The 22,256-nt window shown below is 34.2% G+C and overlaps 1 protein-coding gene across 5 annotated transcripts in view; it reads right to left on the bottom strand.

Annotated features, from left to right (window-relative positions):
• Spn (protein phosphatase 1 regulatory subunit spinophilin) overlaps positions 1 to 22,256 on the bottom strand; it is a 251,523-nt gene that overhangs the window by 24,021 nt on the left and 205,246 nt on the right. For 4 of the 5 annotated variants that reach the window (XM_071595653.1, XM_071595654.1, XM_071595655.1 and 1 more), the window contains exons 13-20: positions 21,934 to 22,101; positions 21,328 to 21,651; positions 19,726 to 19,779; positions 18,429 to 18,773; positions 17,506 to 17,628; positions 15,213 to 15,320; positions 5,120 to 5,341; positions 2,136 to 2,420 (exon numbers count right to left, since the gene is read on the bottom strand). In XM_071595653.1, the coding sequence (XP_071451754.1) occupies positions 2,136 to 2,420; positions 5,120 to 5,341; positions 15,213 to 15,320; positions 17,506 to 17,628; positions 18,429 to 18,773; positions 19,726 to 19,779; positions 21,328 to 21,651; positions 21,934 to 22,101 (1,629 nt within the window). The remainder of the gene's footprint in view (positions 1 to 2,135; positions 2,421 to 5,119; positions 5,342 to 15,212; positions 15,321 to 17,505; positions 17,629 to 18,428; positions 18,774 to 19,725; positions 19,780 to 21,327; positions 21,652 to 21,933; positions 22,102 to 22,256) is intronic. The other variant, XM_071595656.1, reaches the window with a different exon arrangement.

Genomic DNA, 22,256 nt, shown 5'->3' with positions numbered 1-22,256 from the left:
TCACGCAACTTGGCTCAGAGAAGGCAGACAAGCCACTGAAGCTATCTGACCTCGTCCAGCGGCTACTCGCGTTGTCAGCACTTCATGCGGCACGAACGGGTACTACTTTCCGGATGACCCTCGTAAATTACTCTAAATGATAATCGACATAACACCTTGTACTTATAACAAAAATTTGCTGCGTGGGGTCTTTGATTTGAGGAAAACAAGCATTAGCTTATATGCAACAGAAACCTAACATCTTATGAAACTGAGCATTATGAAGGATTGCAAAAATGTTCACAGCCAAATATTCTGGAGGGTATCAAAAAGTGGTCAAAACATTTTATCTTATAATTGGCTCAATAAGATAAGGCACTGAATGAGAACCAGTAAGAGGGTAAAGGGGAGCTGTATGTCTCCTAAACTTTTGGGGTTCTCATAAATTTTAGATATATTATCATTTATTTTGTTGACCTAGTCTTATGGACCATAGAATATTTGATGGAAGAAAACGTTCTTCAGAGAAAAGAAATTTAGGGGGAAAGGAAAATTGCTCATGCATACACTATTTCTTGAGGTTCATTCTGATGCATTAATATAACCCATCCAAACAAATTTTAGTCTGAAAAGTATCTATAACTTTTGAGATAAATGATAGTAGGGTTGCCATGACTTTGCTTTGGACGAAAAGGTCCAGCCATAACTGTCACCCTGTTTTACATAGTAGCCCTACAGATAAGTCTTTTGATAAGCTAATAACACTCATGATAGTATAGGAGTAGTAGTAGTTTTAGCAGAGGCGACTGACAGCTGAGGTCATTTGCACCATTAGGAATGGATAGGAAATGATGAAAGGTAGAGAAAAACCTGGCAGTGGCATTAGCCTACTCTTAACGAAAGGTGCCAAGGGGTTTGCAGTTTATCATCCCATCCGACGGACGGCTTACTCACTCAAAGTGCTCTCCAAAAAGCACCTTAAGCAGGGCTCAAGATAGCACTGAAATATATCTACCAGATCCAGCATTTGAACCCAGGCCCTCTGGATGAGAAGCCAGTACATTAGCCACCTCAACAATCCTGATCCCGGGTAGTTTAGGAGAAGGTCACACAAATTATATCATGAGATGAACATGGACCTCTCTCAGAATAATAGCTACTTAATTTACAGATCCTGTATTCCTTTATTTTTGAAAATCGAAATCAAAGGCTTTCTCTCAACATTTAATCACTGTTTGTTAGAGGAATATCTACGATCATCCAACTTTGGTAAATCTTACAATGAGGCTTGCAAATTTGAAACAGAAGACAAAATTAAATAAACCTAAGGGATTATATATCTATATATTCACCTAAGGGATTATATCTCATTTTATAAGGTATGTAAACATCTTACAATCGCCATTCTGGATTAATATCCTCAGGATTGTCATACTATCCACTCTTAGTTAGATATTATATTCCTAATTATGACACGTAAGAAAACATCTAGCAGAGGCTACATCAGTAAGATTAATTTCCTCTAAAAAAGAATCACCTAGCTTTTAATATAACTCTTAGGGTAGGTATAATCTGTAATAAATTAAGCAAACATGATAAAAAGATTGTTAAATTTAACATTAATTGTCATAGAATTCACAAGAAGAAGAAAAGTATTTTAAAATAAATAATGAAGGTGAGAACAGCATAGAGAATGAACACAGAAAAATTTTAATGCAAAATATTGTACAAATGCACCAAAGATTGAAAGGAAACTAGAATTAATTGTTAATGCTACAAACACCATTATGAAGGAAGATACATCACAAAACTGTTCAATGCAAAATGAGTATTCCTATAGATTGTCTCCTGAATGCGAACTTTGCAATAAGGTAGTTACGTCATGCAGTAAAATTTATGGCTAATTGTACTTAGCAAGTAAGTGTGGCTTTTAATGATTGTTATGAAGAAATTACACTAAGTTTCAGTTTCACTATTTACAACATTGATTAACAGCAACTTCTCATCACTCATTGTGCTAAGATATTTCACCTCTTCAAAGGCAATTTACGTGTTTCAACTATCTATGATCTCCAACTAAATGAAAAAAATATAGGTATTCTAATACACTGAATCACTTTCACTTATTTCCAAAAACCGTTTGAAAACTAACATACCTGAGGATAATTATTCTGGATATTTTGCGGAGCAGTATGGTGACCCGAAGTGCTATTCGCTGCTGGTTGAAATGAAGAAAGGTGGTTGTTAGGCACTGAATTTGAAAGGAGTGTGGTAGGTCTAGAAGTCTGGACAACTAGGGTCGCCCCAGTATGTGTTTCTGAAGCCATTGAGTGAGACTCCGAAGAAACAACTGAATGAGTCACTGTAGATGTGACCACCTTATTTTCCACTTGCTGCTCTCCATCTACACCGGAGTGGTAACTCTCTTCCAGGCCATACTCCTAGAATACATGAATGCCCATATTAATTATTGGAAATATTAATGATTTCAATAGTAATTTGTGATGGAAGAAAGAAATTTGTCAATAACTGCTAGATTAATTCAACTCAGAAAAAATATACATAATCAATAGTATAGGAAAAAATAATTTAACTGCTTGGGGCCAATTCTCTCACAATCTTACAAACTAGTACAATGATGTTTTTGTTAAAAAATTTCTGACAGTGAATCTTTATACTGAAATTGTTTATATGAGTCAGTGGATTAAAAGGCTTTACGATTCTGCACACCTTTGGCTCAGTGTACCATTACTTCCTTGGAAAAGAATGGTTTACATTATATCGGTAGATGCAACACCAACGCGACCATGATATTAATTAAAATTGTTAATATACTCCAAGTTAGTACTTTGTATAGAATGGAGTGGTTTGAGGAGCAATGTTCCCAAAATAATATTCATAAAATATGAATAATTAGCCTCTTCAAAACTGACCAAAAGTGAAATCAAATATAATAAGACCAACAAGGCAAATAGGGCACAGGATATACGAGAGAAATCAAAAATGTATGAGGTCTGCCAATGGGAAGTTGCAGCTAATTTTGCATGTTAATATGCCATGGGATCTTCAAGAGCTCAGCACCATTCACATTATGCATTTAAGTTTCTCTTTTACTGGAGTTATTACCCATCAAATTTGGCCCAATGTAAAAACTGTAATGAAATAATAATTTTTAATATACTGATGTAGGTCAAAAAAGCAACACTTTCATAACATTCACTTGAATTCCAACACTCAAAATCTTATAAATTAAAAAATGAATTCACAGTCGTGAAGTTAAGTAAATAAATGTCTACAGTGAAATTCTTGCTAAGTCTACCTATTACCTTTATAGATTATCCAAAATGTATAAGAATAGAAACAAATTCAATAAATATCACTTGTCCACATTACTCTGTAAAACAGTTATTGATTAAAAAAAATGAACATATGAAATCAACAAATGAGTTATTTAATAAGAAGTCAGAAATATATTCATTGTGATAAAAGTCCAACATTAATAACATTATCATTCATGTTAGGCTTACTTCAAATATTTTAAAAATAAATACACAGTCAAACAAAAGTAAGTCTTACATTATTTTTATTAATACATTCTGTCTTGTTGAATTAATTGAATGCTTGGTTAAAATATGCCCATGTTTTTTACTTAATTAATTACATCCACCTAAGAATAATAATGAGTACAGGTTATAACCTTAAGCCATTAAAACTAAAATATATTAATGTAACAGCCTGGAACCAAATTTAGGCACTGGGGCAAACTGCCAAAAGAAATATCACGCAATAGACTAATATTAAAAGTCTATATAAATTGGAAATATATCACATGATTGCTTTAAAAACAACTCCACAGTGCTCTGTAAAACCTATTGTGTAAAAGCATATTTTTAAAGTTAGCATCTGTTTGAAAATTTCTTAATTTACAACACCAATAGGTAACTAACCAATTGCCAAACTAACTAAAGCAACCCACATTCACAATTTCATCAGCCACACTCTCCCCATAGCTACACTAAGCAACTTCAAGCAAATGATACCACCAAAAGTTTAACCAGAAGAGCTAATTTTTCTCTATGCATGCACTACACACCACCAACAAAGGTCCAAAGATGGGGAAGAAGTTAAAATGGCAGGTAAGCATTAGATGCAACTACTCCATGAACTAGAGATTGGCAAAATTTGTCAGTCTGAGGGTTTTGACTGCAATGAAAACTTCATCATGTCAATCACTAGAATACTTGCAGCTGCCAATTGTTCTTCTGTTCCAACAGCATCCTATACAAGACCAAGACACAAACTGACCCAAGGGCTATAAACAATTACAAAAGCAATAAGATTATCCAACCAAAGCTAACATTAATTTGACATTCAATCTCACTATGATTAACATCAGAAGATGAAATTTCTTAAAGTATAAGTCCTTATATTAAATTTTAAAAAGAACATAAAATCTGGGTCTTTGACTTTGTGATATCTTTCCATTATTGCTGGAATAGTATATGTGAATCTCAAATTTCATTATTTATTTAGGTAAAACACCAACTTTTTGTTGAGTCCATCTAAATCGCCATGTATGGTGACAACCTAAATCCAAAAAATGGACACCAAATGAACAAAATTTCAATGGAAGTGCGAACAACAAGTTTTAAATGTAATGTAAACTGGAAACAATCCAACTAGAACTCACAATTAGCATTCCTCATGGAGACCACAATGTATTTTCATACCACTTCCTTCTTTAACTATAATATGCCTGCTGAGTAAATGCTATTTTAATACCCGACTTCATGTCTCCACCAACATAAAGAAAATTATTCTACCTTCCCAGCATTCAAATGTAGTTCTTTAGCATTCATCCCTAACTAAGGGGAATACCAGGGAGGTGAACTTTCTGTTACTTAACTCAGCAGTTGATGATCAGCAAAATGTCAACAGTAATGTTAACTCGGGTCATGACCGAAGTCTTTGTTGCCTTCCGAGAGCCATTCCAACCATCAGACTGCAATTTGCCAACCTCCACCTCCATACACCCACACCGGTTAAAAATAAAAAAATAAAGAAAGAAAAAAAAACTCGTCCCACTCTCTCAGTCATCCCACTGCGCTTGTCTAATACGTTACACCATGTGAATGCTCACAGAACTGCTGTTGCTCATCGCGCTGCTGCTTCCCTTGCGGGTTGTGGGCACATTGGAAGAGTTGGGCGGGGATGCCAAGGCCGCAGAGGCGGGGGCGGACGAAGGGAGTTGCCTCCCGGCAAGACCACCCCTAGTCGCCAGGTCGGCCTTTGCCTTTGAGGCAGACACGTCGAGGAGTTCATGGGGGGGAACGGCACGGTCCAGCTCTTCTTTCACTGGCATCTATGCAAAGCCATTCCAAGCCATGCAAGAGGAAGTCCATTATGTGTGTGTATATCCAAAATCGTGTCTTGGGGGGATGTGTGGGTGAGAGTGTGTGTGAAAGACAATGAAGTTGTGTACATTTAAAAGGGTGCCCATCAATCAGCAAACAAATTTGATCATTTATTGTGACTGAACAAGGAGAGTGAAGTGACGGAAGTGCAAATGGATTCCAACAAAGATTTGCAGATTTGCATTCCACGATTGTTGAGTTGCAAGGTGATCAACAACGTTGGTTCATTTCATTCGTCTCAGACATTCACTCAAAGGCAAATGATTCCTGTTAAGTTCTCCATGGAAACAAGAACACACCACAATGAGGGAACAGTAGAATATGGATATTTAGCTCCCATCTTTGTGATGCAAACACAAAGAATGAACCCAGATGGAAAGATTGCTCACATACCATGATTACCTTGGCGTTGAAAAAAAATTCAGACAAACTTACACTAAACCCGAGTTAAGATACATGCCCACCTAATCTTTGCCCATCACTGCAGTGCCCAATCAGTTCCACACAGACAACTTTGTCAGAATGACAAACTGAGATGGGAAAACTGAGCAATTACAATGAAACTCAATTAAATTATTTGGTCCATTTTGTCAAAAGTGTCTCCGCTTACACCTACAAAACCTAGGGGGACTGAATGCAAGGAGACATGTCACATAATTTATCAATATTATCTCAGTCACCATAAATTATCCTATTATTTGCCAATATAGTGTCACACCCAATAGGGCTGCAGAAGAATGTGTCCAAATCACTACAGATATGCACATGTCAATTTTAATTTGGCAAAATATCAGACGATGTGGAAGTCTAAATGATGACGCTACAAATGTAATCCCCCAGCTACAGTATCAAATTTATACATAGAAGGTGGCATCATATTACAACGCATTTCATTAATATGTCAATTTATTGTTTATTTCCTAGTTCCAGTCATTATCACCTTTGAATATTCTAAAATACACACTAATATCAATGCAAATGGAGATACTAGAAATGCAACCACTATATTTACAATTTGATGAGAAATGCTTTCACAGATATAATTAATTTAATCAGAATTCAAAAATAAGAAAAATTAGGCAAGGCTCATTTGGAATCTCTCATGGGGAAACATTTTAACATAAACCTTATCATTGTCTTTCAGCTTAAAATTTTAGGTATTTGGTAGTTTTATCCCCAAATTAACTCAGAAAACTATATTCAACTAGTTTTTGAAGCATATGCTTTTCCATTCAATATTTCTCCTTGTCATATTGATCATTAAAGGACTTATATTCGGTCATATATTACTTTGTACCACTGAGATAACCGTTCTGCATTCTTAATAAGTACATATTCATGTGTTCATATGTATACCATTGCTTAGAGAGAATGCACACAGAATGACTATTCCCGGTTTGAATAATATTTTTTTTACAACCTTGTGATTTGGAAATACTCCTCTGTCCTTATTGGCAAAGAACAAGTACTATCTACATCATTCCTGTACAACAATATCCAAGATCCATATGCAACGAGAGTAATTTCTTTGAGAGTTTGCCAATGGAAGAGCAAATTTTTAGCACTGTCACATTATATTAAAGTGGCTTATTGTCTCTGTAAAAATATTTGAGCTATCAAATTGAAAGAACCCAGCTAGCTAAAGACATACCTGAAATACATACATCAAAGGCACATATTTTTTCCATCAATGTATTTCATGTTAAATATTCACTCTGACCTGCATGTATGATATATAGGTCCATTAACACATCTTAAATGCAATTTAGGAGTATTTAATACAGATCGACATGTAATCCATAAAGGCATATTTTCCACACAAACAGAAATATACACATGACAGGGGTACTCAGAATTACGAAAAACCTACACATGGACTAACACAATTTAAAAATATTTTTAAGTCTAACACAGAGCATCTTATCCCTTTCAAAGAATTAGAAGTGTTGATTTAAGATCAAAAAGGCCTTCCATAATAATAAAAACTTAGGGTTTTTGGTATTCAAATGGAACATGTTATTCCATAACCTTAATTTAATTCCAGGTTAGCCAACAAATTTTTTAAAAAGTTTTGATTTTTATTGAAAACCACAAACTTTAGGTCAGGGTGGTTTGCAAGTGGCATGCTCCACAATTTAATTGAATCCATCCATTTGGCCTCAAGCCCACATTAAAACTGTAAATTTCATATACTCCGCTGCTCTGGGTCTGTTGCTTTCAAAATTTATTGCTTAAATTTGTTGAAAAATCACTATTTTGGAGATGGAATTCCTATAGTCAACCAATCAAAACTTGACCATTCTTAAAGTTTGGAAAAACCCTATTATATGGGGAGGAAAAACCATAGTTTTAAAATAGAGCCACAAAGGCAATTTTCTCATACAGGAAAATGTTCCTTTTTTAATTGAGGGATAGAAGATTGGAATGCTCCACCCACAAGTAATGCTGGGACGTTTGTGTCTAGGCTGAGAAAAAATTGATTCATTTCTCTTGGTGAGAATATGCAGATTGTGTCTCAGTATATGTTTTTCATTTCTCGTATTATCTCATTTATCTCTGTAATCACTTATACTTGCCATTAACACCTGACCAAATGGTTGACTTGTAACTTTTGTATCAATAGCAAATATGAAAAATTGTACCAATAATAATAAGAAATAATAATCAGCAAGAGTTCATCCCAAAAACATGGCCAACTGAGGCACTTCTGAGCCAGCAACTGAGTCAGCAAAATGATTAACATCAATAATAACTACCAGGTGAAACTAATCTGGCATATATCATTTGGAAAAAATTTAAATACCACGTTCATTTTAGACCCATTTTTATAGAATATTAAACAAGGAGAATTTCATATATCCCAGCAATGATACCTATTATTTCTATTAATGATTTATATAGATCATACTTTATATACTCCATATTTTTAGCACAAAATTCCTTACTTTTCCAGTTTTTGTCATATTTTTCTTGTAGTCCTAATCAAAATTGAATTAGATTATATGGAAATACACACTGTGGCACAATTTGACTAAGAAATATGTAGTTGTACCACATAGTTAATTGTGAGATTATATTTAATAAATTCAAATAAATATTTAACAATACACACTGCTCCTCAGTTATAATTATGTCTTAATATCATGGATTTAACATACTGCAGGTCTTATTGCCCTTACAGCATTGCTATACAATGCTCTGAGAAAATACCTGTTATGATGATGATCTGAACAAAAGGAATCACTCTAATGCTCCAGAGAGGTTTCCCTCCCTTGGCAATGGAGTCTCACAATTCTTACTAAGTTCAGAAGATATTTTGATGCACTATTCAGATGTAGCTATAATTCATAATAAATTAGACAATATTTCATAAATTATGGAATAGTTAATGAAAGAATTGTCAAAGGAAGTAAGACCACAATTTAATTGAAGTAAACAGTGGTGTATTGCTTTAATTTCTAAATACTGATTCATTGCTTAATTATATTGCAGGATAAAGCTTTCTGAGAATTTTACTAGATCAAACTGACTCTTCTTTAGTAATTTTTTTTGCCAGCAAGTGGTATTATGAATAACTAATGTGCATAATAGCAGAACTGAGCTAGTTAAACATTGTCAATATACTCAGATCTGAAGAAGTTTTTATGAGGACTGTTTTCAAAAAGATGAAAAGATACACCTCGTCAAGATTTCAACACAGAATACTGTTCAGAAACTAAGATTTTAAGGAATAAGAATGAACACAGATTGTAGGGTTATCTGTGCAGGACTGAAAGATAAGAAAGAGAATGAGTGGAAGGACCTTACAGTCAGTACTTAAAGCAAAGCCTCAAAATGGATGCAGAAGATACTGACAGATTGTCCAAGGATGTTAAAAAAGAGAGAATGTTTGGCTTTTGGTAAGAGCGAGGAATAGAATCCCACAAGATACCACTTGGTATGACATGACAGTAAACAGAAATTATGAGGAGCTGAAGAAGACAACTGTAAGACAAATTTAATTTTTATCTTTGAACGTAAAACTTTAGAAGTCACAAAGTAAACCCATTATTTTTCAGGTATAGTTTAAAATATACCTCTAAACCATACATAACCAATAATAAATGATTTCAATCAATAAAAAAGTATTTCATTAGCAAAGATAATGCTTTCTTTAAGTTTCTATTTTTTGTGTGTGCCACCAGTTTTTTAAAACCTAACACACAGCCACATACATACTTTTATTTTAATGACAATACATTTTTTTCCCATGTTAAACAAGAAAATTAAAAAACTAAGACATGAGTGGAAAAACGAGTCCAATTGCAGGTATTATTCAGCAAGCATTCCTTTTATACCAATTGTTTAAGAGGGGTAAATAATTATATGAATTTCAATTAACTATACTATCAGCAATTTTAAATGATTTGATGCATAAAATTTCAAGGGAATTTCATCTGGTTTTAAGTATCGTAATTTTATTTTGTGGGCGAGTGATCAGGTGAGGTGTGCTGACACAAAAATTATGATTTTTACATAAAAATAGTATTGAAATAACAATAACAAGGTTTACTCAGGCAATTACAATCCCTTTTTCTGGTTCGTGTTTTAATTGTATTCATATGGAAAAAGAGAAAACTAGGCTGATGACAAATTATAAAATATTTCGAATAAACCAGACAGAAGGAAGAATCTGTGCCCAGATCAATGAACATCCTTCAGGACTCTGACAAATGAACTTGAGAATATATCATCCTTATATAAAACTTATTCGTAGAGGGCCTACAAGATAATTTTAAATATATAATTAATTAACTACTGTTAAAAAGACATAAACATATTTTACCCAGAAACATCAGAAGCAATCAAATAAAAGTTCAGTCTCAAGGAGTGAAAATAATCTCAAAAATGGAAATAATAAATATTAAAATTTATATTTGCCACATACATACAATCCAATGACACACTGAACAGATATTCAAATAAGCATTCATTACAGCCAATTTTACCACATTGTCAATGTTTTTTGTAACAGAGTACTAGAAATGTACTGTCAAAGGTGTGGGTAATGAATATGCAACAAGCATTTGATTGTAGAAAAGTTCCCAATATCTGAGGTCAGCACTGAGGAGAAAAAATATACAACAAAAAAATGGAAAAACAAGGTTTTACTAATATCTATATTAAAACTCTTTAACCAAAACTAATATCACTTAAGCCACTACAGTATTTTTGGTAGGACCATCTACATACAAATCTACACTAATGGCTCTAAAATATAAAAATTGTCTTTAATAATCCCAACATACTAATGTATAGTAACTAATACCTTCTACCCACATGCATTCAGCACATTATCAGACTGAATGCACTTGCATAAAATTTTGCCATAAAAATTCATCATATTCATTACAACGGTCTACCTGATGTAAATAGAGTTGTAATGAAATACCTGCAATACCAGTTTTGAAAATGGTCCAGTCTAGAATGGGACAAAAAATATGAGTCACACAAGAAAAAAAATATTTGAGAGGGGAAAGGCCCAACAAAAGTAAATAAATAGTTCATCAGAATAGAATGAGATTCACTAGGGTGTGGTCGTGAAATAAGGCTGCCAATCAAAGACTGGGAACTTTGGTATATATTTTAGAACACAAGTCCAAATTAAATTGAACAGTTAGACTTTATCTCATTTATTATGATTGATCTAAACATTAAGTTTCCTGGCACAGATTGATGTGTGATCCTTCCTCAAAAAGAGTGACTAAAAGGTGGCATACAAGCAGCTATTATAAAAGATGTTTCATATGCCCTAACGTACCATACCTAATTTTTAATTAGGGTTTGTGAAGTTGAACTTGCCACCTCTCCCTCAACACTGTATTCAGAACTAGAACTAACAAACTTTTGAATGACCTCCACCAAAAAAATGGAGTTTAACTGTGAGATCCTTTAATGGGAACCAGTTTTATGGAATGGTCTCTCTTGATCACCACTGTGACATTTTGATTGGGTGAACTTGAATGATTTTTTATAGATCCGCACCCAATTTTAAAGAAGCGAAAGGCTTAACAAACATGCTGCCCACTGAATTTCTTGACTAGTTGAGATTCACTTCAAATGACTAGGAAAGTGAATGGCTATATGTCAGTGACATGGATCACTTTCTGCACAAGTAAATTTCCATTAGTTCAGTGAAGATTAATAGTATTGCTTGCGATATTTATTTTATAGGCCAAAATTTTGCATTAATTGCATTAGAAAACATTTTTTAAATCATTTTCTCATTGACTAATTTTCTAGAATCTAATTAGTAAGATATGTAAGAAACGATTTTAGTTTTCACCACTAGACAACAGAATATTTCACTTATAATGTGGTGAATCTACATTATAAATAAAATACAGTCATCTCTTTTTAGTGAAACAAGATATAGATAAATTTAAACCATGAAATAATAACGGCAATCCCTCCCATTACTATGGATAGGTCTTTACATGATAAAAATTTGACAATGAAATTTTCGATGCAATAAAATCACATTTTCAATCCTGTATTCACTTTCTATTTGATGAGGTGAAATGCAAGATTAAAATTGTTCACACTTTTCAAAATGGGATATATTGGAATATCAAAAATTTTGCTCATAATGATGTGTGATTTTGTAACCGAATAGTAATTTCAAGGATCCATTACATGACATTATGAACATAGAAGCCAGCATTTGTGAAAATTAAAATATGTGCATCCATTTGTTCAATTTTAATATAACTGCTCACAACAAGGTGACAAATCTCAGGAAAAAATCACAGACTACTTCAAATAAATATTCAACTCAGTCTGATGTACTGCCTGTTTAGTTTTGAACTGTAGCAGGCAACACTTACCTAGACACTTTATTTCACTCAGGGTAGCCTACCTACTTAGAAGGTAGGCTTTGGACAGTTCCCAATTATAATTTACCATTGAGTATCATCCAAAATTCCTTTTTCCTTGCCCTTAATTATTTCTTTACGACTTCTGCCAGCTTCCATACTGCCTAAAAATCTCACTCACCATTTCCTTATCTCTGACACACCTACCCAGCATTCTCCCATTCATCTCGGGCTTCACCATCCTGCTACTTATCAATATTTCCTCCACTCACACTCTGCCCAATTCACATTTCCCACGATAATTTCCTCTCTTAGCCAGCCCTATTAATAACCTCTACGTGTACTTTCCTCTCGGTCAAAGTTATTCATTCCATTTTCAGCCACACCCACATCTCAAAATCATCTAATCTACTGTCATCCAAGGATCATTAGGAACTAGGAACATTATTCTCTAAATTAGTCTTTACTAATCTTTTTTTTCACATTTTTGCTCAATTCTCTCCTCCTTGCAAATGGCTCTTTCGCTAATACAATTCTTCTCCCAATTTACCCATCACTATCTCATTTTCTTTCCAAAATACTGCCCGAATATATTAAGTAGTTTGCCTGCTCTAGTTTAATTCCATTCTACTTAGCTTTGCTACTTCATGAAAATCTCATTAATTCTGTTTTCTCACGGTTAACTTTCATCCCATATCTCCCACTCTATTCCTCTAAAGTACTCAATAATAATTGCAATTCCTTGCCTGTCTGAGTTACTTTGATCATTTGAAAATCTAACTGACTTCATCTCACCGCCCATATTTACACGAGGTCTGTTAAAAAAGTATCGTGAATTTTGAATTTCCACAGGTTACGTATAATTGATTTTTGATTTTTTTGTGGCATTATGTTGGTACTTATGTCTCTCACTTATATCGAAAAGTTTGGCCATTTGGAATGATCAGTTATTTGTTGACAGCTGTTTTGCTGGGACGTGTTTTGGCTATTCTTTGATTTTTGCCTGTTCCAAAAACTGAATCAAAGAATCAAGTTTTGTGAGAAAAACAAAGTTAAGTGCACAGATGCATTCCAAATGTTGAATGTGACATATCGAGAAGCTACCTTGGACCGAAGCAAAGTTTATCGGTGGCACAAAATGTTCTCAGGGGGCCAAGAAGATGTGATCGACGAAGAGCGAGCCGGATGCCTGATCACATCAACAACAGACGAAAACATAGATGAAGTGAAGAAAATAGTATTGGCCAATCATCGAATCACAATTAGAGAATTTGCTGAGGACCGAAAAATATCGATTGGCTCATGCCATTCGAATTTTACCGATCATTTGGGCATGACATGGGTTGCCGCGAAATTCGTACCAAAATTGCTCAATTTCGACCAAAAAAAACAACACATTAACATTGCTAATGTTGTGTTGGACTCTGTCCGTGATGACCCAAATTTGCTCCAGAGGGTCATAACTGGTGATGAATTATCTTATGGTTTATGGTTATGATGTGGAAACTAAAGCTCAATCATCCCAATGGAAGCTGCAGCACCAGCCAAGACCGAAAAAATCGCAACAAGTTCAGTCAAATGTTAAGTTTTGCTTACAGTTTTCTTCAATTGCAGGGGCATGGTGCATCATGAGTTCTTGCCACAGGGTAGAGCGGTAAATAAGGAATATTACCTGCAAGTTATTCACAATTTGCGTGAAGCAATTTGCCACCAATGCCCAGATTTGTGGAAGAACAAAAATTGGCTTTTGTTCCATGACAACACCCCTGCTCACACATCGTTACTTGTGCGTGAATTTTTGGCCAAAAACAACCCACCAATGATGCCGCAGCCTCTGCATTCCCCAGATCTGGCTCCCAGTGATTTTTTCTTGTACCCAAAACTGAAGAGGCCCATGAAAGGACGACGCTATGCTATGATTAACGAGATAAAGACTGCATCGAAGGAGGAGCTGAACAAGATCACAAAAAATGATTTTTTGAAGTGCTTCGAGGATTGGAAAAAACATTGGCACAAGTGCATATTATCTAATGGGGATTACTTTGAAGGGGACAAAATAAATATTCATGATTAAATAAATAATTTTTTTTAAAACACAAAAGTCACGATACTTTTTGAACAGACCTCGCACATTCACCATAACTAAATAAACTTCTGAGAAAAATTATTACAGTATGTCTGGATTTGTTAATGATAAAGTATGACATGAGTATAAAATAAAACCTATGAAAAGACGTACGTTCATCTGTTTCAAATGAAAATGTTTATCTTTTTAATTAATTTTCTTAATCGTTAATGAATACTCTGAATTACTATTTTTTTATGAGGTGTCCAATATTTTTGTTGTACACCAATCCTTGCGCAAATAAAATTATTATTAATAGAGAGTGAGATTGTGCTCATAAATACCTGAATTCTAACCATTTCCATCACTACTGAATGGTGTAAATACAACTACATGTATGTCTTGAGTATCATGTAAACTGAGTTATGGCACTAAAAGTTATACATCATGACCAAAAAAAATATTGTATTCTTTGAGTGAAATGTGACATAATGACATGAAAAATTTGGCAGTCCTTTCAATTCCACTATAAAGAGACTTTTCCTTTAAACTGAAATAGTTAGTACAGCCAACAATTTTAATCAAATCCTAATGAGCAAGCATTTCTTATCCAAAGACAACATGAATACAATAAAATGACTTCCATCAACATGTCAATCTCGACAAAGTGTATCACTGAAATATCAATTATCTCCCTTCCTAATCATTAATCAGTTTCCTATACACATTCCATAAAGTGTGAAAACGTGCTCTCATAAGGACACACAAAGGGAGGAAAAGGCATAAAAACACATCAGAATAAACAGTGAGTGCAGAATCAGTGGTATAGGAAATAAACAACTTACAAACAAGAAATAGAGACAGTCTAAATCAAAATATAGCGAATAAAAGTATAAGAACCTTTCTTTCAACTGTGGCAGTCTTATCAGTATCCTCAGGACTAATGTCTGATATCTCAGTATCAGAGAGCTCTGTCTCAAGCTGCTGCAGCAGGGGTTTTACAGGAACCTATTAAAATGGAAATATATTTCATGCATTAAAATAATTTTTAATGCAAATGGTGCCATTAATAGCATCTTTCATTGCTAAAATAGATCTAGTTCATAGAAATCCAATAGGGAGTTAATTTATAAAAGTGAAATAAATTACTTTATCAGCCAATTTCTCCTAATTCCAGTTAAAAGTTCAATTTGCTAATATTTCTTAGTGTAGAGGGTTGTGAAACTCCAGGGGTAGAGCATTGAACTACTGACCAGGGGGCCCAGGTTCGATTCCCGGGCAAGCCACTCTGAGCACCTGCGGCTTCACCCAAGCTATGTGATTTTTCAGGCACCAGATCTTCCTGGGAAATGATAATTGGCACAGGGAAAGGAACTGGCCCCCCTCCCCTCATGTGTGAATTTCACAGGCCGTATAAGGCTTAGTACTGGGTGAACTCTCTCATCATCTAGCAAACTGACCTTTGTGTTGATTACTGTGTTGTTGTTTTTTCCATTTAGTAAATACTATCTGAGTGAAGATGATAAGTGAACCTTTTTTTAAATGAGAATTTGAAAGGAAGAAAGTTTAAAGAAATTTCATTGGTAGCCACGTGGTAGCCATTGCAAGTTGAAACATGTTTGGTTTGCCCACAGCAACAATGGAGGTAACATGAAACTGGAAGGAAATTTAGCTTTTGCCTGGACAATTCGTCAGTTGAGGTACATGTAACATTACAGGAGGCTATGGAGAGACTGTTCTTCCCTATATATTTGCTAGAAGATGGTTTAAAGAGGTCTTAAAGAGTGTAGACAATGAATTTCAAAGGAAGGTGGGCCAGAAGCTAAAGTCATAGAAGAATTTCTCTTATGGAAGTAAACATTAGCACTGCTGCTACCATTATGAGAGCAGATAGTTGAATACCATTAAGAGCACTCCAAGAAATACTGAAAATTCCATTGGTACCACTCCCTCATTGGTAACAGAAAAATAACCCATGCGAAATGTTAGTGTTTTATGGATTCAAAGACTGCTTCATACCCAAACAAGAAGACTTTACACATAGATTTGTTTGCAGATGAAGTTGACCCTTCATGAAGAGGATGAGTTTCTCCCAAAGGTTATCACTGCAGATGAAACAGCCATTTACTTGAGCCAGAGGGAAAAAAGCTCTGGGTGGAAATCTCCTGCGTCACCAACACTAAAAAAGCCAAAGTTGTGTTTCTGCTGGGAAAATTATGGTCATATTGTTTTTTTATATGAAGAGTATGGTGAATCAGAAAGTGTCAAACACCAATACACACAACTGTAAATGATGCATGCTATAGGGTTATACTCTGAATTCTCCAAGACCACATTTCAAACAACAGGTCTGATGCTGCACCGTCATAATCCACAGACACAAATCAGAAATGTTTTCGCTGAATATCAATGTGGAAATCAAGGTGAAGTGTGTTTCTAAACCTTCCAATGTTCCAGACCTAGCTGCATGTGAATTTCTTCTGTTGCCCAATGTGAAGAGAAACCCTCATGGAAAGAATTTTTCATCATCAGAAGCAAGCATTGCTGAAATGATGTTTCAACTTTCTAGGGCTACTATTGATGCAAAACTGGAGTCAAATTACTGAAACTTGTAATAGCTATACACTACACATTAAGCTAAAAATATACATATGATTACATTTTTATGATAAATTATACAAATAAATATCTTTTATCAATATTTATTGAACAGCTCTGGTAAAATAATTTCCAAAAATCTTCAGTATGGCACTTGAGATTACCGTGATCTTACCAAAGAATACCTACAGAGTGTGAAATAAACTGGTAGCAACACATATATGTACCCTTACCAATAAAACAACATTTTTTAGATAAAAATGTATTTTTCATGCATTCAGACATTAGGAAAGATTTCTCTCTCATGTTGAGCAATAGAGTGCTGCACAAAAAAAAACAAATACCTAGCACTCAAAGCATTAGGATTTTAAGCCACAGTATTATTATATTAGGCTTTGTTTATATTGATTAAATACCTCAAATCCTTTCATTATAAATCATTATAAAATACTCCTATTGTACGTACTTCATAATATTGAATTAAATGAAATGATATTAAAGTGGAGTTTTATAAAATTGAAAATTTAGCAACATTAAAATAATATATTTAGCAAAATATTTAGAAAAATATCCAGGAATATAATAATGGATGTACCTGGTTATGTTTCCGACTGAGCTGAGGTGTTAATTGCCGTAAACTTGTGCTGTCATATGGAAGATGAACAGGCAGTCCAGCTGACCTTTGTGTTTCTTGAAGTTCTTGTTCCAATTGAATTACCTATCAAAACCCCAATTGAGTAAGTGAAAAATTATTTATACCAGTTCAGAGTTCACAATAACTAACATCCTCAATTGGAATGCTTTCCGCTGTCCATTACAACATAAGAAATTACGAAATATTACTCGATCACTTCGGCATTTATATTTTCTATAAACAATAGAAACAATCTTTTTTTTGGGGTGGGGGGGAATGATAAACAGAATTGGCAGTTTCAACTTGTAGACAAATAACATAAAATGCCAAATACATAATCACAAAATAATATATGAGCAAATTATTTTCAACATTATACAATTATTATCTTGGAATTTTTTTAAGTATTACCTACTCAAGATCACTTTCAGACGACACAGGCATGCATTCTGTAGCTACCTTAGAGTATATTTCTACGGTTTTTATATGTTTATCAGTGCCAAATATATTACTGTTACATTAAAAGAATTTCCAATACAAAATAATGAGTGACTTATCTAAAAAATATACAGAGTCAATAGTTACGGTGAAATACTCATTCCAATTCTACACCATTCATTTAGGAAGACACTTTGAGAAAAATAGTGCTAATGAATATCTAATTTTACTGCTTAAATCGCTATTCACACGTTGGAAAATGGCATTTAAATCTTGAAACTAAAATCATTTTAACAATTGAAAGTAAAGAGCCCAAATTTAATTTTTTCATTTAGGAACTGACTTTTTAACAAAGCTATATGAATAATTTTAAGGTGTGTATGATTATTTTTCAAGTTTTTTTTAATGTTGAGATCATTAACTATCTCATCCCAATTGCCACTCACCCTGTCTTTTAGAGCTTTCACCAGAGCATTATACTCTGTGTCTTTCTCCTGAAGAAGTTGTAAGTGGAACTCTTCTCTGTGGAGAAGATCTGCTTCCCTCTGTTGGAACTCCCTTAGAAGACGCTTGGCTTTGCCATACTTCCTATCGAGGGCAATGTACTGGCCCTGTGATTGTTCCAACATGTCCTGATAAGATGCTACTTCCTGCCTCGCTGAATGAAGATTCCTCTCTGCTTCCCTTAACCTAAGGGACATCTGACGTAACCTTTCCACATATTCTTCATTGTCAGATGCTTGGCTTGATGGTGATGCATTGGTTCCGCCATTCCGTTCAAACTCATTGACCTATAAGCCAGGGTTAGAAACTTATTTTAATAAGAATTCAACTGTTCCAGGAAAACCTTCTGAATGAGAGGTGTTAATCAAACTATGTGTTAGCGTACTGAGAAAACTGGACCCAGTTATACTCAGAACACCAAATTTAAATAGATCAAATTAATTACAACAATGATTTGGGGTGTACAAATTTTTTTCAAAACAGAATATCATTTGTTTGAGCCTTCTTTCAAGAATGATACAAAAGGTAAATGAACTCCCTGTGGAAATAGATATCTTTCATTTAAACATTTACCAACAGATGTAATGTGATTTATCACTCTTAAAAAGAAGAGCGCATACCACATATTTTTATAGATTGTTATGGACAGTTTAATTAATTCATGATTTTATTCTTTGTACCATATTAACTGCTTTAAAACTACAAGTCTGCTCATGTTTTCATGCATACATTATACATTTACATGCCAAAAATTATCAAAAACAGAGCAAGAAATACAAAGTAGCATTATGGAACAAATTGGAGAATTAAACCAACATCTGAAGAACAGTATGAAACAAGATAAATTGCTAATTAAGCTGTACACATATGTTTCATGAACTCTTGACTTCATTGCCCAGTGATTTTACTGCTTTCAATAAATGGTGGATTTTTTATGAAATTTTAAACATTCATTGTTCTAACAAATTACATATCACTGATGATTAAGGTTTAGATGATTAGCGACCATTTGCAGGCTCAACCACATACTTAAAGTTAATTAAATTACCATCTAATGGTTTCAAAGTAAAGCATTCACAACGGAAACATCATACACCTTGATTAAATTGGAGAATCAATCTCCTAATAGTTACAAATGTACAATCCAAAATTCAAGCCAAACATTAAATCAGTTCTATCCAAGAAATGCATTTTACTTAAAAAAATCAAAATAAATCAATGAGGTGAGAATACACTCACCTTTGCTTTTAATCTAACGACATCTGCCTCTGCCATTGCCAGCCTGTATTGACTCTGAAATGAAAGTATATAATGATAAAATCAGCAGGAAGTCAGTAAATGAGCCAGCTCGGGCATGAACTAAAGAATGTAAGAAAAAGCATAAAAATGAAAGTTGGCGACAGATTTTTCAAGTACAGTACACACACAACAACTATCCAGCTAGCAAAAAATGTATATTTTATGCACTTCCCACCAACAAGATCACAAATGTGATTCTCCTAAAACATAAGCCGACTGATTCATCAGATATATTTCTCTTACTAACAAGTTATAACAGGGTAGATCTTACACAGAAACTTGGAAATACATGGGAAATCATTTTTTTTAACACAATAGGAAAGTTCTACAATTTAGTTGAATGATTTGATTAAAAGGCTTGGTGAACAAAATAGCAGGGAATTGATTTGGAAAACATTTAAAAAATATTCATTACATAAATGCTACATAGTGCTTGAAGAAGTAGATAGATGAAATGAAACTAGATCAAATGTTTGGCATTAAGGAGTATTCGTAGACTTTGATTTGTCACCTCTGTGGAAAGGCGGAAGGTTGTGGTAGAGCGGACTGCAGTCTGGCAGTGCTAGGACCTCTAACAGACCATCTCACAGGGGGCCATATGCTTCTATCCATCAAACGATATACTATGAGCATAGAAACCTTCACTACTTATCTACATACATATGAGGCATAAGAACTGCAAGAAATTCACTAGCAGTAATTTTAAATATTCAATGTTTTTTGGATCGGTAAGCAGAATGACTTACTGGATCTAGAAAATGTTGAAGAAAATATTACATTATTCTTAAATAGATACATGCAAGGCTTCTTTACCACATGTCACTAAAAGTAAGATCATAATAGCTTAAACATTTGTGTATCAAATCATTTTATTTTTTATTGCCCAAGAGTGCCTTCCCCTCCATTGAATGTCAATAATATGTTATGGCAATTACCACATATTATTGGCACTCAACTGTGCTTACACAACTGAGTTACATGGATTTTGTAGAAGAATGAAGAGCAAAGACAAATGCTTTCATTTGTCACAAATGTTACTATTAGAACCAAATTGGAGCTGTGATATACATTAAATGAATCATTTTAAAGCATAACTCATGAGATCAAAATTCAGTATTTTATTAGAATGGATGCGAGAATGATTGCTATATCACAAAAAAGAATATGATATTGGAGGAAACCATGATGCTTAAAAGATGACCAAAATTTAACCATGATGCTTAAAAGAGATCAAAATTAAGTATTTTATTAGAATGGATGCGAGAATGATCGCTATATCACAAAAAAGAATATGATATTTGAGGAAACCATGATGCTTAAAAGATGACGTTTTCCTGTACAGTAGAATGAAGCAAATTAAAAATCCGAATAAACATGTCCCAAAAGACTTTGAATAAGTACAATATGTATTGCTATAATTTAAGTACATAATGTATTGCTATAATGGTTAACACCTACTCATTATCAATTTTTCTAAAACAATACCAACATTAGCACAATTATGTGGCTCCAATTAAAGCGGTACTTTTTTAACACACTCACCTCTTTGAGTATTCTCCTCACGGTCTCCACTTCCCCGACGTCCATGTTGACCGATAGGGGGTGGTTGGCATCAGGGGGGGCTGGCGAGCTAGGGGAATTGGAAGCTGAGTTGACTGGTACAGGGGCAATCGGAGGGGTCATTGGGGATGAGGGGGAAGCTGGCGCCCGCTGATTCGCACCACCTGGTGGTTCTTCATCAGGACGGTGGTGGTGATGATGGTGGTGGTGGTGATGGTACCTGGTGCTACCGTATGTCTGCTCAAACTGCTGCTGCATGTGTTGCTGCTGCATTCGCTGTCTTTGCTCCTCTCTTTCCCGATCAGCCTGCAACACAACCATGCTCTGATGACTTACTTCATCCCAATATACTGGAGTCACTTCACACATTACATTGTGGTAGTTAAAATAAATATCTTGCAATGCACACATAAATATGAACTAAAGAACATTAAATAAATATTTTTAAAGATATAAATGGTCACTATTTCATAAAAATTTTAAAATGTAATTTTTTGTGAGTAAAAAGATTATAAAAACTGCAGATTAAAACTGTTGTATCCATAAACTGAATACTTATGAAAACTAATCATTCACTCAATCACTCACCTGCAATGATTGTCTAATAAGTTGAGCCACTTCACTATTTTGAGGATCTTTCTCTCGTCCAATGAGAAAATGAACCAGGCCAGATGTATTGCGGAGAACAGATGCTGCATACGCTTGTGTTACTCCCACCAAAGATTTTCCATCAACTTCAATTATTTGATCATTGACCTAGAAAGAAATCAAAAATATAAATCTTATTATGAGCATGGCTTTCGTATCTGTGGTCGAATAAACAAAAAGTACAAGTGTCACAATATCATCAACATTCCAAAAACGATTTGATAAACAGTATAATAAGGGGCAAGAAAGAAGTATGACAGCAA

This window comes from Hetaerina americana, unplaced genomic scaffold, assembly GCF_022747635.1.
Source record: "Hetaerina americana unplaced genomic scaffold, ioHetAmer1.1.p SCAF_7, whole genome shotgun sequence".
NCBI lineage: Eukaryota > Metazoa > Arthropoda > Insecta > Odonata > Calopterygidae > Hetaerina > Hetaerina americana.
The sequence above is the reverse complement of the archived record's forward strand: the minus strand, read 5'-3'. Positions and strand labels throughout refer to the sequence as shown.